Source organism: Eupeodes corollae, chromosome 1, assembly GCF_945859685.1.
Source record: "Eupeodes corollae chromosome 1, idEupCoro1.1, whole genome shotgun sequence".
Taxonomy (NCBI): Eukaryota; Metazoa; Arthropoda; class Insecta; order Diptera; family Syrphidae; genus Eupeodes; species Eupeodes corollae.
This window is the reverse complement of record NC_079147.1, coordinates 246,810,688-246,823,850: the sequence shown is the minus strand read 5'-3', so window position 1 is coordinate 246,823,850 and position 13,163 is coordinate 246,810,688. Positions and strand designations below refer to the sequence as shown.

The following is a 13,163-nucleotide window of genomic DNA, read 5'->3' as shown; positions in this document are numbered from 1 at the left end:
GACCATACATCTTACTTTTGGTTTCTTCTTTTTGTAGAGGGTGGTCGATTGGAAAATGAGTTAGCTTATACACAAAAAGCTATTGGCGAAGTAGAATCATCAACGCATCAGCTTATTATACAAACGGCGCATGATCCAAATGCCTCGGTCCTACATCCGAAGGCCCTGCTAACGCATTTAGAAGTTTTGAAAAAGGCGACTTCTGTGGGAGTTTATATGTTCGAAACGGAATGGACGTTGCGTGATATGTGCAACACGCCGACAATACCAAGTTTCGAGGAACACTATTTGGTGGAACAGATTTTCAACCATGTTATACCTTGTTCGATAATAACTCCATTGGATTGTTTTTGGGAGGGCAGTCATCTACTGGGGCCGGAGTTCCCTGTGCAGATACCGTAAGTTTTGAAAAACCGGCATTTCTCGAAAATTTAGTTTAACACTTGTTTTCTCTATTTCAGTGGCATGGACAAACGTATCAAGTGGGCTTGGTTGAATCCACTGAATTTCCTGCATTCTATGAAACGCGACATGAAGGATCCTTTCCCCATTGAAGTTGTGGAGCAGTACATGAAACGGGCTGGCATCTCATCAGGCTACACGCAGAAACCATGTTTGGATCCGAAAAATCCCGATTGTCCTGATACGGCTCCGAATAAGAATAGTACGACACCACCTGATGTTGGAGCGATTCTAACTGGAGGATGCTATGGATACGCCACGAAATACATGCACTGGCCCGAGGAGCTTATTGTTGGGGGAGTGATCAGGAATCGAACTGGACACTTAAAGAAGGCTAAGGGACTTCAGACAGTAGTTCAGTTGATGACAGAAAAGGAAATGTATGACTCGTTCTACGATCAATACAAAGTCCATCACATAAGCTGGACACCAGAGAAAGCAGCTGAAGTCTTGAATGCTTGGCAAAAGAAGTTCTCCAACGAAGTCGATAACTTGCTGAAAAACTCGAGAATATCAAATTCCTATGATATCTATGTGTTTTCATCGGCCTCGTTGGATGATATTCTTGCTAAGTTCTCCAATGCCAGTCCCTTGAGTATTGTGATTGGAGTTGCAGCGACAGTGTTTTATGCGTTTTGCACTCTACTTCGTTGGAAGGAGCCGGTTAAGGGACAGAGTACTGTGGGAGTTGCTGGAGTGCTTCTAATTGGAGTATCAACGGCAGCTGGTCTTGGACTCTGTGCGTTATTGGGGATTGTGTTCAATGCAGCTACAACTCAAGTTGTGCCATTTCTAGCTCTGGGTCTAGGAGTGGATCACATCTTCATGCTAACAGCGGCTTATGCGGAGAGTAATCGCAAAGAAGAGACCAAGTACATTCTCAAGAAGGTCGGACCAAGTATCCTTTTCAGTGCGGTCACAACAGCAGGGAGTTTCTTTGCTGCAGTCTTCATTCCCGTCCCAGCTTTGAAATCATTCTGTCTTCAAGCTGCGATTGTTATGTGTTTCAATTTGGCAGCGGCCTTGTTGGTATTTCCCGCTATGATTTCCCTGGATCTTCGAAGAAGACAAGCTGGAAGGGCTGATATTTTATGTTGCTGTTTCCCCATCTGGAAGGAGAAACCTTCAGCAAGCATCTCCACGAGATCATCAAGTGGTTCGTCAAGTTTGAATAACAATCGTTATGAAAATCCTCGAAATTTGGGTTTCCCCATCAAGAACTGCAACAATCGTGGCTCAGGAGTTAGTGGCCTCCCCAACCAAGTCAATCAAGAAGAAGCACTGCTATCGTGTTCCGAGAAACGTATGTGGCGTTTTTCATTATCGAAATTCGCCTACAAACACTACACTCCGATTCTAATGAAGAGCTCGGTTAAGTTCCTGGCTGTTATGGTTTTCATAGGAACCCTGATCTTTGGATTCTATTCGGCGACGAAACTTCAAGATGGCCTCGATTTAATAGACTTAGTGCCCAAAGACACAAACGAATATAAGTTCCTTAATGCCCAAACATCAATGTTTGGCTTCTATAGCATGTATGCGGTGACACAGGGAAATTTCGAATATCCCAATAATCAGGCGTTGCTGCATCAATATCATGAGGCTTTTGTGCGTATTCCGCATGTGATTAAGAACGATAATGGAGGACTACCGGATTTCTGGCTTTCACTATTTCGAGATTGGTTGAAGAATTTACAAGACACATTCGATCGGGAGAGGAGGGAAGGTCGAATTACTCAAGAACGATGGTATAGTAATGCGAGTGGAGATGCAATTTTGGCGTATAAGCTTCTCGTTCAGACTGGCTATGTGGATAATCCTATTGACAAGACGCTGGTAACCGAAAATCGCTTGGTCGATGGAAATGGAATTATCAACCCAAAGGCGTTCTATAATTATTTGTCAGCTTGGGCGACTAATGACATGTTTGCCTATGGAGCTTCTCAGGTAAGTGTCACTTAACTTAACGAAACTTGCTTGTCTTTTAAGACTTTATTAATTGATAATTTTTTTTTCTTTTAGGCTAAATTACGACCAGAACCTCGTCCCTTCGAACATTCCCCATTCGAGTATGAATTAAAAATTCCAAAGAGCCAACCACTTGTCTACACCCAACTGCCATTCTACTTACACGGCCTGACAGATACATCCGAAATTAAGAGTCTCATTGGACACATTCGTGATTTGAGTGAAAAATTCGAACGAAAAGGCCTACCTAACTATCCATCGGGTAAGTGTTTCAAAACAAAGAAAAAAAAAAAAACATACAACCACTTGAAAAGTCTTGAATAAAATATTTTCTGAATTTTTCTTGCAGGCATTCCATTTATCTTCTGGGAGCAGTACATGACATTGCGTTCTTCTTTGGCACTGATTTTATGTTGCTCGTTGGCGGCCGCATTTGTGCTCGTTGCGGCATTGTTACTTTCCGGATGGGCGGCTTTGTTGGTGGTTATAAATGTTGTGGCATCGTTAGTGCAAATTTTTGGTGCAATGACATTGCTTGGCATTAAATTGTCAGCTATTCCAGCTGTGATTTTGATCTTGGGCGTTGGATTAATCGTGTGCTTTACTGTCCGGATATCACTGGTGAGTTGCGTTTTCTTCTTCTTGTTTCCACTTTTACTAAAGGCTATTGGTCACTCTTCGTCAGCTCCTCTTGTCACTCAAGTTTTCCTCATTCAAAAGTTTCTAACTTATTAAATGTATCCTTTTTTCTTCCAGGGTTTCATGACTTCTGTCGGCAGTCGTGAAAGACGTGTTCTACTATCAATGCAAGTATCGATGGGACCACTTGTGCACGGTATCCTCACTTCCGCTCTAGCTGTATTCATGCTCTCAACATCACCCTTCGAATTTATCATACGTCATTTCTTTTGGCTACTGTTAGTTGTTCTGACAGTTGGTGCCATCAATGGTCTGATTTTCTTCCCCATAATTCTAAGTATTGTTGGACCAGAAGCCGAACTGATACCCCTTGAGCATCCGGATCGAATTTCTACACCCTCACCGATATTGTCACGAAGCAAGCGAAGCGGTGCTAATAAGACTGTCATTGTGAATGGATCACGTTCACGTTGTAATAAACCACACTACCATCATAAACATGTGAATATCAATGACCCTTCATTGACAACAATCACTGAAGAGCCACCATCATGGAAGTCCTCGAATTCGTCCATAACAATGAACAATGATTGGAATCAGAAGAATTGTGGTGGTGGAGGAAGTGGTGGCGGCGGTAGCAGTAATAGCAGCAACAATTATCATTATCAACATCCATCGCAGCAGCAACAACAACATAATCAACATCAACAACAATCACAGCCACCACACCAGCATCAACAACAACAACAACAACACTATCAGCATCAACATCACAATCAACACCATGGTCCATCGAAGAACAACAACTATGGCGGCGGAAGCATGAACATGGGTGGAAACTATCCCGAATTACAAAGTATCGTAGTTCAGCCAGAAGTGACAGTTGAGACACATCACTCCGATTCAAATACAACGAAGGTGACAGCAACGGCGAACATCAAAGTCGAGCTCGTGACACCAGGACGAGCGGTTCGAAGTTATAACTTCACAAGCTAGCGTTAAGTGTTTTCCAAAATTAACTACTATTAATATTATTATTTATTTTAGTTTATAGAAATAAAACCCTAATTTTTTGATATTTTGAAACAAACACAAGAGAAAAAAAAGAAAACAAAAAACAACAGAAAAATGCGAACGCATAGTATTAAACAAAAAACAATTAATATTAAAATTAATGTACATAATATAAGATATTAAAAATGATTATACATAATTATAATTTAAAAAACAAAAATGTTTTCTTTTTTTTTAAATCTTTAAATATATTTTAAATTATAAGAATTATGCTTGTAGAGTGTTAACTATTCGTAAATTTAAGAAGATCATCTCTTTTGTATATGTACTTACTATATTTTTAGTTTTATACATAATTTTATTATATAACAAATAGAAAAACGAAAAAAACACAAAAAAACGTTGTTGTTTTATACAAAATAAAACCTATTTATTTATTATATTAGGACGAACTACTACGAGACACCACGTGAAAAAAATTATGAAAAAAGTTTTAATTATTAATTATTTTAGTATAAAGTATGTATAATAATAATTATTGTATCCTTGAAATTTTCTTCTTTTTTTTGTGTCCATCTTTATCATACACATACACGAACACATACATCCATACATACACATACATACCTACATACATTAATGTTTGACTTTTTTTTTGTTTCTTTTAACGAAAATATATTTAAACAGACAAACAAAACTCATCAGATTAATATTTATTTGAACAAAACAATAATTAATTGTATTCATTAAAGACTGAAATGTTATGACATTTATTTAGTGTTTAACAAAAGAAAAACAAAACAAAATAATAGAATCTCAATCTGGCAACACCGTCTTATCTTTGAGTTGAACATACAAATTTCTTAACTTAACGATACTTAGATATTTTTTCTAAACTGCTGCTCGCGATACGAAAAAAGGAATAAATTAAATTAAAAAAAAGAACGTAACAAAACAAAAATAACGAACTCTTGTACCTCAAAGAATGTTGGGAATAGAATGAATAAATAAACATAAAACAATCAAAAACGCTGCATTATTTTTTAAAGTCATCAATTTTTTGTTTTTGATTTTTGGTTTTAGGATAAATTAGGTTTTTGGTGATTTCGTAAATAAAGTTATGCATGAGCATGTAAGAAGCTTTTATGCCGGTTTCAAATCAAGGATCTGGGGTAAAATCGGCTTACTTGATAGTTGAATAGCTATCACATTTCTTTATTGTTTTCATGGATTTTTTGTGAGTAAAATCGTTTGTTTGCATTCAATTTCCAAAGCAAATAAATTGTGTGTAAAATATTGTTAAATAAAAGCAAAATCATAAATAAAAGAACCGGAATGTTTACTTCAGTGAGAATATTTAATAACGTGAATAGGAGAAATGAAGAACACAATTATGAGCCTGTCCGATTGCTCAGAACTTCTTTACGTAATAAAGCAAATATTCTGGAATTCGCTGACCAAATGTATGTACATAAAAATGATCAATAAACGTTCATCTATTATAAATTACATTGTTTAGATTCTTAAAAAAAATGTATCAATCAAAAGAAGCCTTCATGATTGTTTTGAGGTTACTCGACTTGCCGTCTGGAGTAAGGTCTACACATATTCCACCTACAGTAGTCCCTCGATAATGTGAACTAATTAAAACAAGGGGTTTTCGGATTTTAGAGGGATTCACATTACTGGAACTTTTTTCAATTCTCATTAAAATTATCAAAATAATCCTTACCTCCATCGAATACAACAAAAAATATTTTTTTAAATCACTGTTTCAACATTTATTGAATTCTCAAAAAAATAAATACATAAAATACCAGTAATTGCGAGTACACTTCATTTAAAAAACTAAAAATAAAACATTAGATTCGGTTAAATCTTCTTCATAAAAAAAACTTGTAATTTTTGATTGTCGAACAGCTTGGCTTGACCTTTCTATTACCACTGCTCTTAGTTTCAGCAAACTGGAAATCGTTTCTGGATCCAGTTCATTTTGATATGAGTACTCAAGCAGCGTATTTGTGCATTGTATTGCTTGGGAGCTTGTTATTTTAGAAGCTGTAGAGACTTCTTCGGTTTCACTCTCCGAAATATCCTCAGTTGGTTCAGGGGCAGTTTCTTCTACGACTACCCATTTTCTAACTTCTTGTATTGAAATGCTTTGTTCACTATCTATAATTGCAAGAAGATCATTAATTTCCTGCAACTCTCTTTGAAGCAGAGTTTCGGGCAGTGTCCTCCGTAATTGTAAAAGTGGAATTAAATCTTCTTCCTCCCAGGTTTCTTCACGTGGAAGTATACATTTAAAGCACTTTGCGATAGAGGAAGTGGGAAGTTGGCCCAAGACAATTTCAGGTTCATTTCAGCATGTCTCAAGGATATTTTTTTTATCCCAGCAGCAATGTCTTCACTTTCTGTTGCAATAATTTCATTAAGCAATCGTTTTTTGTAGTATGCCTTGACTAAATTTATAACATTTTGGTCCATAGGTTGAATCAAAGCAGTAACGTTTTGGGGAAAAAACATAACTGTTGTCTCCTTCAGGGCTAGTAAGCTTTTTTTTTATTGGAGTGACAAGTTGCATTGTCAAGGAGCAACTATTTTCTCTCAGATAGAGTTTAACCTGGAAAGCGTTAAGAAAAAAAAATTGTAGGTGCAAAGTGATCATAGAAATGATTTGCTTAAGACAAAGAATTAATTTAAATAAAGTGCTTATCTCTTTGACAAAATTGTCATTAAACCAATTTTGAAAGATTTCACTGGTCATCCACTTCCCGATAACTAATGGAGTAAGCTAATGTGTTCCAGTTGCGTTCGTACAGGCCAAAAACGTTATCCTTTCTTTGCTAGTTTTTCTTCCCGCATTATAAATTTGTTGTGGAGTAAGAGACATTTCTCGTATTGTTTTATGCAGTTTTTCCAAAAATGGATTAACTGCAGTTTTATTACATGACAACTTTTCGCCGCATATTTTTAATGTTCGAACACCATGCCTTTGCTTGAATTTGTGTACCCAACCTTGACTATCTTTGAATTTCCGGGCTTCTTTAAATCGTAAATTAAACTAATTTGCTTTTCGGCAGAGAAGATCTGTTGAAACTGGAACGTGGTTATCACTTTGTTTTTTTAGCCACTCGAACAATGCATTTTCCATTATAGGCATTTCGGATTTCCTAAGCGTCTTTTTCTTCCCTGGTCCTGATTCAGTTTTTTTGCAATGGTCCAGCAGCTTTTTGGAATTCAATTTTATTCCCGTAATTGTTGACCTGGACACACCATATTTTGTAGCTAATGCACACCCAGGATGTCTAGCATTTAAATCATGTAACATTTGACACTTATCTTTTATAGATAAAAACCGATGCACACCGGTGCAAGTCGATGGCGCATAATCTTAGAAGAAATAAAATGCAGATACGAACCTATAGGAGTTGTGGAAATAGCAAACGTATGTGCTGCTCTGCTCAATATATGAAGCACACACAATATTTGCTTTGGACTCTTCCGGTTTGATGAGTTTTTTAGATAATCGCGAAGCTGCTCAAATTCATGAATTATATCTTCGCTATTTTCCTATTAAAAAAAGCAAATATAGAATACTATAATCAATAAAAAGTACTCACTGATGCTTCCATCCCGCATGCAGCAATTATGGCTTCATCAGTTGCGTCTTTTTCTTGATGGAGTTTTTATTCTCCATCAATATTTTTTTCGAAGCATATTTACGAAGCGTCCAAATCTAATTAAGATATGATTATTTTAGAACTAATGATGTTTCTATTTACATTATTTTATATCTACCCTTTTCCATTCCGCTACGAATTTTGTTGGTGGTCTATTCAAATTTAAGGATCGTGCCAATTTTTCCCATTGCTGCTTTTGGGAGAGGTTTGCCCAGTGGCTGAGAGGCCATTGTACGATATTGCCAGCTCTGGATGTGCTTCCATATGCGTGGAGAGGATTGAAATTTATGCTTTCGGTACATGCGACCTTATAAAATAACAATTATGTATTTCTTTTATATGCATACAAATTTTAAATTTCCTTACATTTTCACTAGAAAACAAAATTAAAAATCGAAACAATTTAAATAACAAAAATGAACTGAGCAAAATGACATTTCTCGCAGCAAGTGCTGCCAAAAACTCAAACCGTTTTATTGATAACTTTACACAGAGCAAATCAGAGTTGATAATCAAAAACAACTATCAACAACGCGACAGTCAATAATCGCGTTATCCGATTCCACACTTCGTCCTTCAGGTTGAAGTTCTTGGGTCGGGGTGAATTTTAAAAAACAAGTTGGGAATCACCAACTAGCCTCGATTATGGAAGGATTTGTTATTGAAAATACACGCAAACGACTTAAAAAAAAAGAACTTCGGATATGCACTTGGAATGCTAGGTATCTGAATAGACTACGTGCAATTGCAAAAGTCTTGAGCTATAGGTGCATCAATGAGGCCTCATCCGCATCAAAGCATAATTCGACAACAATAGCCTTATATGCGCATACATTCCCGCAGAAGAGAAGGGTGACAAAACCAGGGATATGTTCTTCAAGCTTTTGTACAAAGCATATAAGCAGTTACGATGTATTAAAATTATCTTAGAGGTTTTGAATACCAAGCTAGGAAGGGAAGATTTTTTTGGTGGAATAATCGGTCCAAATAGCGCAACCACTCTCCATAACGGATTCAGGCTTATTGATTTTGCTGCTGAGCCAGTAGGCGTTACCCAAACACTTAAATAACTCACAAAGGAACTTGGAGTTCTCCAGCTTAATTTATCGTCAACCAGATTGACCATATTACGATCGACTTTTTTATGAAAAGAATTACTCTTGGAGGATTTGTCAATTATTCCCCACTTGAGGAAGTACATGTTAAAAAACTTGTGGCACAGGCAAAGATTGAACCCATGATATACTTTAACGCACTGACTATTACGCCACGGGTACTTTCAACCATCAGTAAGTAAGTAATTAATTAAAACAGAAAACACACGAAAAAACACCAAAATGCCAATAAGAAAGTATAAGCAATACCTTTTGATATTTTAACGTTTCTGCTTTGAAACGATCAAAGTTTCAAGCATTAGGAGTAGAAAAGTAAACCGATAGAATGCGAAAATCCAAAGAGTTCAGAGATTCTGTTCAAAAAAGCGAAAAAAGATTCAACGGAATGTAAGAAAAGATTAGGCCGACCTCGTACTTTTTTTTATAATTAGCACACACTCAATGGGATATTGCTACCAATATTATGAAGACACAGTGTGAGCACTAGGAAAGGGAGAGAGGGGTTAAAAGGAGGTGTCGTGCACATTGGCTTTGAATTCCTGAATATTGCAATTACTGGGAAAGACAGAGTGTGGTAAGGAATTCCACATTCACGTAGTACGGCTCAAGAACGAATATCTGTACTTGAAGATACAACTGAAGTTGGGCTCGAAGGTATACTGATAGGCATTCCAAGAAGCGCGAGTATTACAATTGAACTGTTTAAGGGTAGAAATGCAGTTGGCTATTTCTCTAGAGCATAAACCCTTAAAATAACGGTACAATAGGGTGAGACAGGAAACTTAACGACAATGTTCGAGCGACGTAAATGATCCTATGATGGTATTATCACCAATCAATCGGAATGCTCTACGTTCATTACTGTCCAAGAGGCTTAAGTAAGTTGCAGGAGCACCAGCCATTAGATGGGAATTATACTAAAGCTTTGGACGTATATAAGTCTTGTAAATAACAGCCAGTTGGTGGTAAACCTACCGAGAATATTGAATATGTTTTTACGTCAGAATTTGATGAACTTATCATATTTTGTCGTTGCAGTTCCTTTCCGAAGAAGTGGAATGTGAATCTGAAAACGAATATGAAAAGCTAAGAGAATTGGATTAGAAATTGCAGACAGGAGATCATTAATAAAAATGAGAAAGAGTGTTGGAGATAGAACAGAGCCCTGGGGCACACCAGCATTTATTTTATGGACTTCAAACTTGAATCCGAGAGGTAATTACTTATCCAATGAAAAAGTGATTCATAGAAACCGACAGAACGCATTTTCGATAAGAGAGCCTGATGCCAAACCCTATTAAATGCTTTTTAAATATCAAGTGCAATAATCTTACTTTCTCCAAAGCTGGAAAACTGGGGTTTTTGGAAGAAAATAAGGCAATATTTTTCTTTGGAAATTAAGAGTACATTTGGTATTATGAATCCGTTTTTCATACGTTTTTTTATGTAAAAATAATGCTTTTTCGCTATCTTCGGAGGGGGTTAAGAAAATCTTACTCCAATGCTTTTATTTTTCCGGAAGATGTCGCTTATATGGCTTATGGCTTATATGGATAATGGCAGAAAACAACAACTTTGTGGAAAATGTATGTATAAAACTTATACAAAAAGAAACGTTTTATATAATGTCCAAAAAAGCAATGCAAAATTGATGTATGTCCGAAAAATAAAGAAATATTGACCCTGTCACGATAAATTGAATAGCATTGTTAAAGGCTTATTTTACGGTTGAATTTGGACCTTATTAATTGAGGTGATACTAGCTGGGTGATCAAAAAGAACTCCATTATTTTCATTTTATCAAATTTTTCGACTAATGACTCCATTATTTTCCCTTTCCTCTATCTTTTATTAGGAATCATCAAATTTTAACAAATCTCAATATTCGAGTTAATATTACTAGAATAATGAGTCATATATTGGACAAAGTCATACAAAATTATACCCTGACTTAATATCTTTGGACTCCACCATGAACCAAATACGAAGTAAGGTATGTATTTTTAGTGTGTATCAAATTTTCGAAATGTTTTCTTATGTATCGCAATTTTTGACACTATCGAACTTGAAAACAAAAATAAATACAAATTCGTCGTAATTCATGTACAAAAATTCTAGTATTTTATTAATTTTTAACTTAAACATTTAAATATAAATAATAATGACTATCTAACTAAGCTTTGGTAATTTAATTACAAAAATGCAAACAGCATTAAATACACAATCAATTAAATCAAAAACATATTTAAAGACCTTTCTTTAAAATCTCACTTAAGTCACATTTTCTAATCTGCCACTGGAAATTTGCTTCTCTCGTCGACGTCTTTGGAATCCAAGTGAATACGTATCGACTCTTGTCTCCACTCTGTCGATCCGATGCAAATAAATATTCATCATAGTTGACATTTCGAAGATAACACACATCTGATTCCAGTACAATCTGCCAAGAGCTCTTCTTCCCCACTTTGCCACCTTCGGTCCATGTATGAACAAAACGGCTGTCTTTGCTATGCATGCCAGTAGCTGCAAATAAGTACTCATTCTCATAAGCTTTGTTCTGGAAAAAGAACTCGTCGCCCATCTTCTCAACAATCCAAACACCGGGACCAACAGCCTCTCGGGTGGTTCTAGTGAATACGCTCCGTTTGTCTTCGTTCCGATTGAATTCTGAACCCGCGACATAGAGGTACTCCGATTTGCCCCTATTCCAAATGCAAACATATGGCTCGAAGATAAGATTTCTTGCACAGAGAGGCATCTTCTGGATCATTGCATCGACAGCGTCTTTCTTGGGCTTACTTAAGTTTACATAGTTTGGCATATTTTTGAGGTTCTTAAGGTATTCAGCAATATTTAGCACCGCAGGGCTGTCTAAGTTATGAGAATCCTCGAGCTTTTTAAACAATTCCTGAATACCTGAGATAGCTTGTGATATAAACACATGACTATAGAGATTTTGAGCAATTTGGATTGCTGAAACCTCGGAGAAACTTTCATTAGCCACGTTTTTAATAACTTCATCGAACACTTTATGATTTGAGTCCAGTTCAAAGATCGAATCAGCTAAAAGTCTAGCTTGTGTGTTACTTTTATTATTTGGCGCTGATGTCATAGCTGCCTTGAGAATCTTTACCGTAGCACTTGTGATGTCTAAGATACCTTCATTGGTCACGAGTTCAGCTTTGTTCTTCAATTCGGTAGATCCATTGACATTAAGTAACTGCGACTCGATTGCATTTACAAGAGCAATCATTTTGTACACATCACGATGTCCATTCACCTTCATTTCATTCCACAGAGCAAACAAAACACTACAAGCCACATCGGTTTTGGTCAGATTACGTCCAAAGTCCAATAGAAGATCAATATTTGTCATCGAATTATTGTAGACTTGATGAACGATGTCTGGAATTTTATCATTAAAATTTATTCCGCTCAAAATTTTCTGAGCTTCGGTGAAATGATGTCTGCGAATTTCTTCAACAATTTCTGCAAGTCCTTTATTGATGGGGTTCTCATATTCCATAGGAGTTGTTTGGGTTTCCTTATTTGTGACAGGAACTCGATCTTGCCTAAGTTGTTCTTTTAGTATCTGTGGTTTGATGTCTGGTGCAGGTGTAGGGTTAGAAAACTTCAATAATCGACTTGGTAAAGTAACTTCCACTTCTTTGGAAGGTGAATAATAATCCGTTTCTACCAAATTTTCATGATATTCATTAAGATGCGAAGAAGTTGAAATATATTTCGGCAATGCAACGGCATTGATAAATTGAACACAACACAAAATAATAACAATATAAGAAAACATTTTTCTATTTTTGCTTAGACCTAAGGTTCTGAACTGAACTTGTGTAGGAAAAAATTGATACTTAAGAAGATTTGAAGGCAGCTAGTAACTTTATACAATTTTTAACTAATAATTAGCATGTAAGGTAGTTTTGCTGGAAATTCTAGTGACGTTTTTAATTTTCAAAGTAAAGATTCTGTTTTTCCATTTAATACTGTGGTGTTCAAAATTATTCCGACTGATTTATTTGCACTGAAAGTTGTCATATTAACAATCGTCTATAGTCAACTTAAAATTTGGCCAAATTGTCTCATTGACTACCAAAATAATCTATATGACAATCTTATTTTAAAAAATAAGATTTACTACTGCAAAGTGTTTTGCTCTTCTTAACCTTTTAAGGAAGAACAATTCCGTGTTTTTCAAAACACTTTACTAAGAGGCGAACAAACAATATAAACAGCTTTTAGTTCAAAAACAGAAACTCACTCATCA

At 36.1% G+C, this 13,163-nt stretch overlaps 2 protein-coding genes across 2 annotated transcripts in view; one reads left to right on the top strand and one right to left on the bottom strand.

The window, feature by feature from the left end:
• Positions 1-4,240, top strand: part of LOC129939398 (protein patched) — a 34,156-nt gene extending 29,916 nt beyond the window's left edge. Inside the window, exons 3-7 of the mRNA XM_056047396.1 lie at positions 38-398; positions 462-2,409; positions 2,485-2,692; positions 2,780-3,051; positions 3,187-4,240. Coding sequence (XP_055903371.1) covers positions 38-398; positions 462-2,409; positions 2,485-2,692; positions 2,780-3,051; positions 3,187-4,065 — 3,668 coding nt within the window. The 3' untranslated portion in view covers positions 4,066-4,240. The remainder of the gene's footprint in view (positions 1-37; positions 399-461; positions 2,410-2,484; positions 2,693-2,779; positions 3,052-3,186) is intronic.
• A 6,739-nt stretch (positions 4,241-10,979) lies between these two features.
• LOC129941172 (uncharacterized) lies at positions 10,980-12,760 on the bottom strand. Its single transcript, XM_056049740.1, has one exon. It carries the CDS (start codon positions 12,687-12,689, stop codon positions 11,127-11,129), a length of 1,563 nt encoding a protein of 520 aa, XP_055905715.1. The 5' UTR covers positions 12,690-12,760; the 3' UTR covers positions 10,980-11,126.
• Between the last annotated feature and the right edge of the window lie 403 nt (positions 12,761-13,163).

What these genes read in the sequence shown, in the direction of transcription:
- LOC129941172 (XM_056049740.1), bottom strand. Translation starts at nt 12,689, where the DNA reads ATGTTTTCTTATATTGTTATTATTTTGTGTTGTGTTCAATTTATCAAT.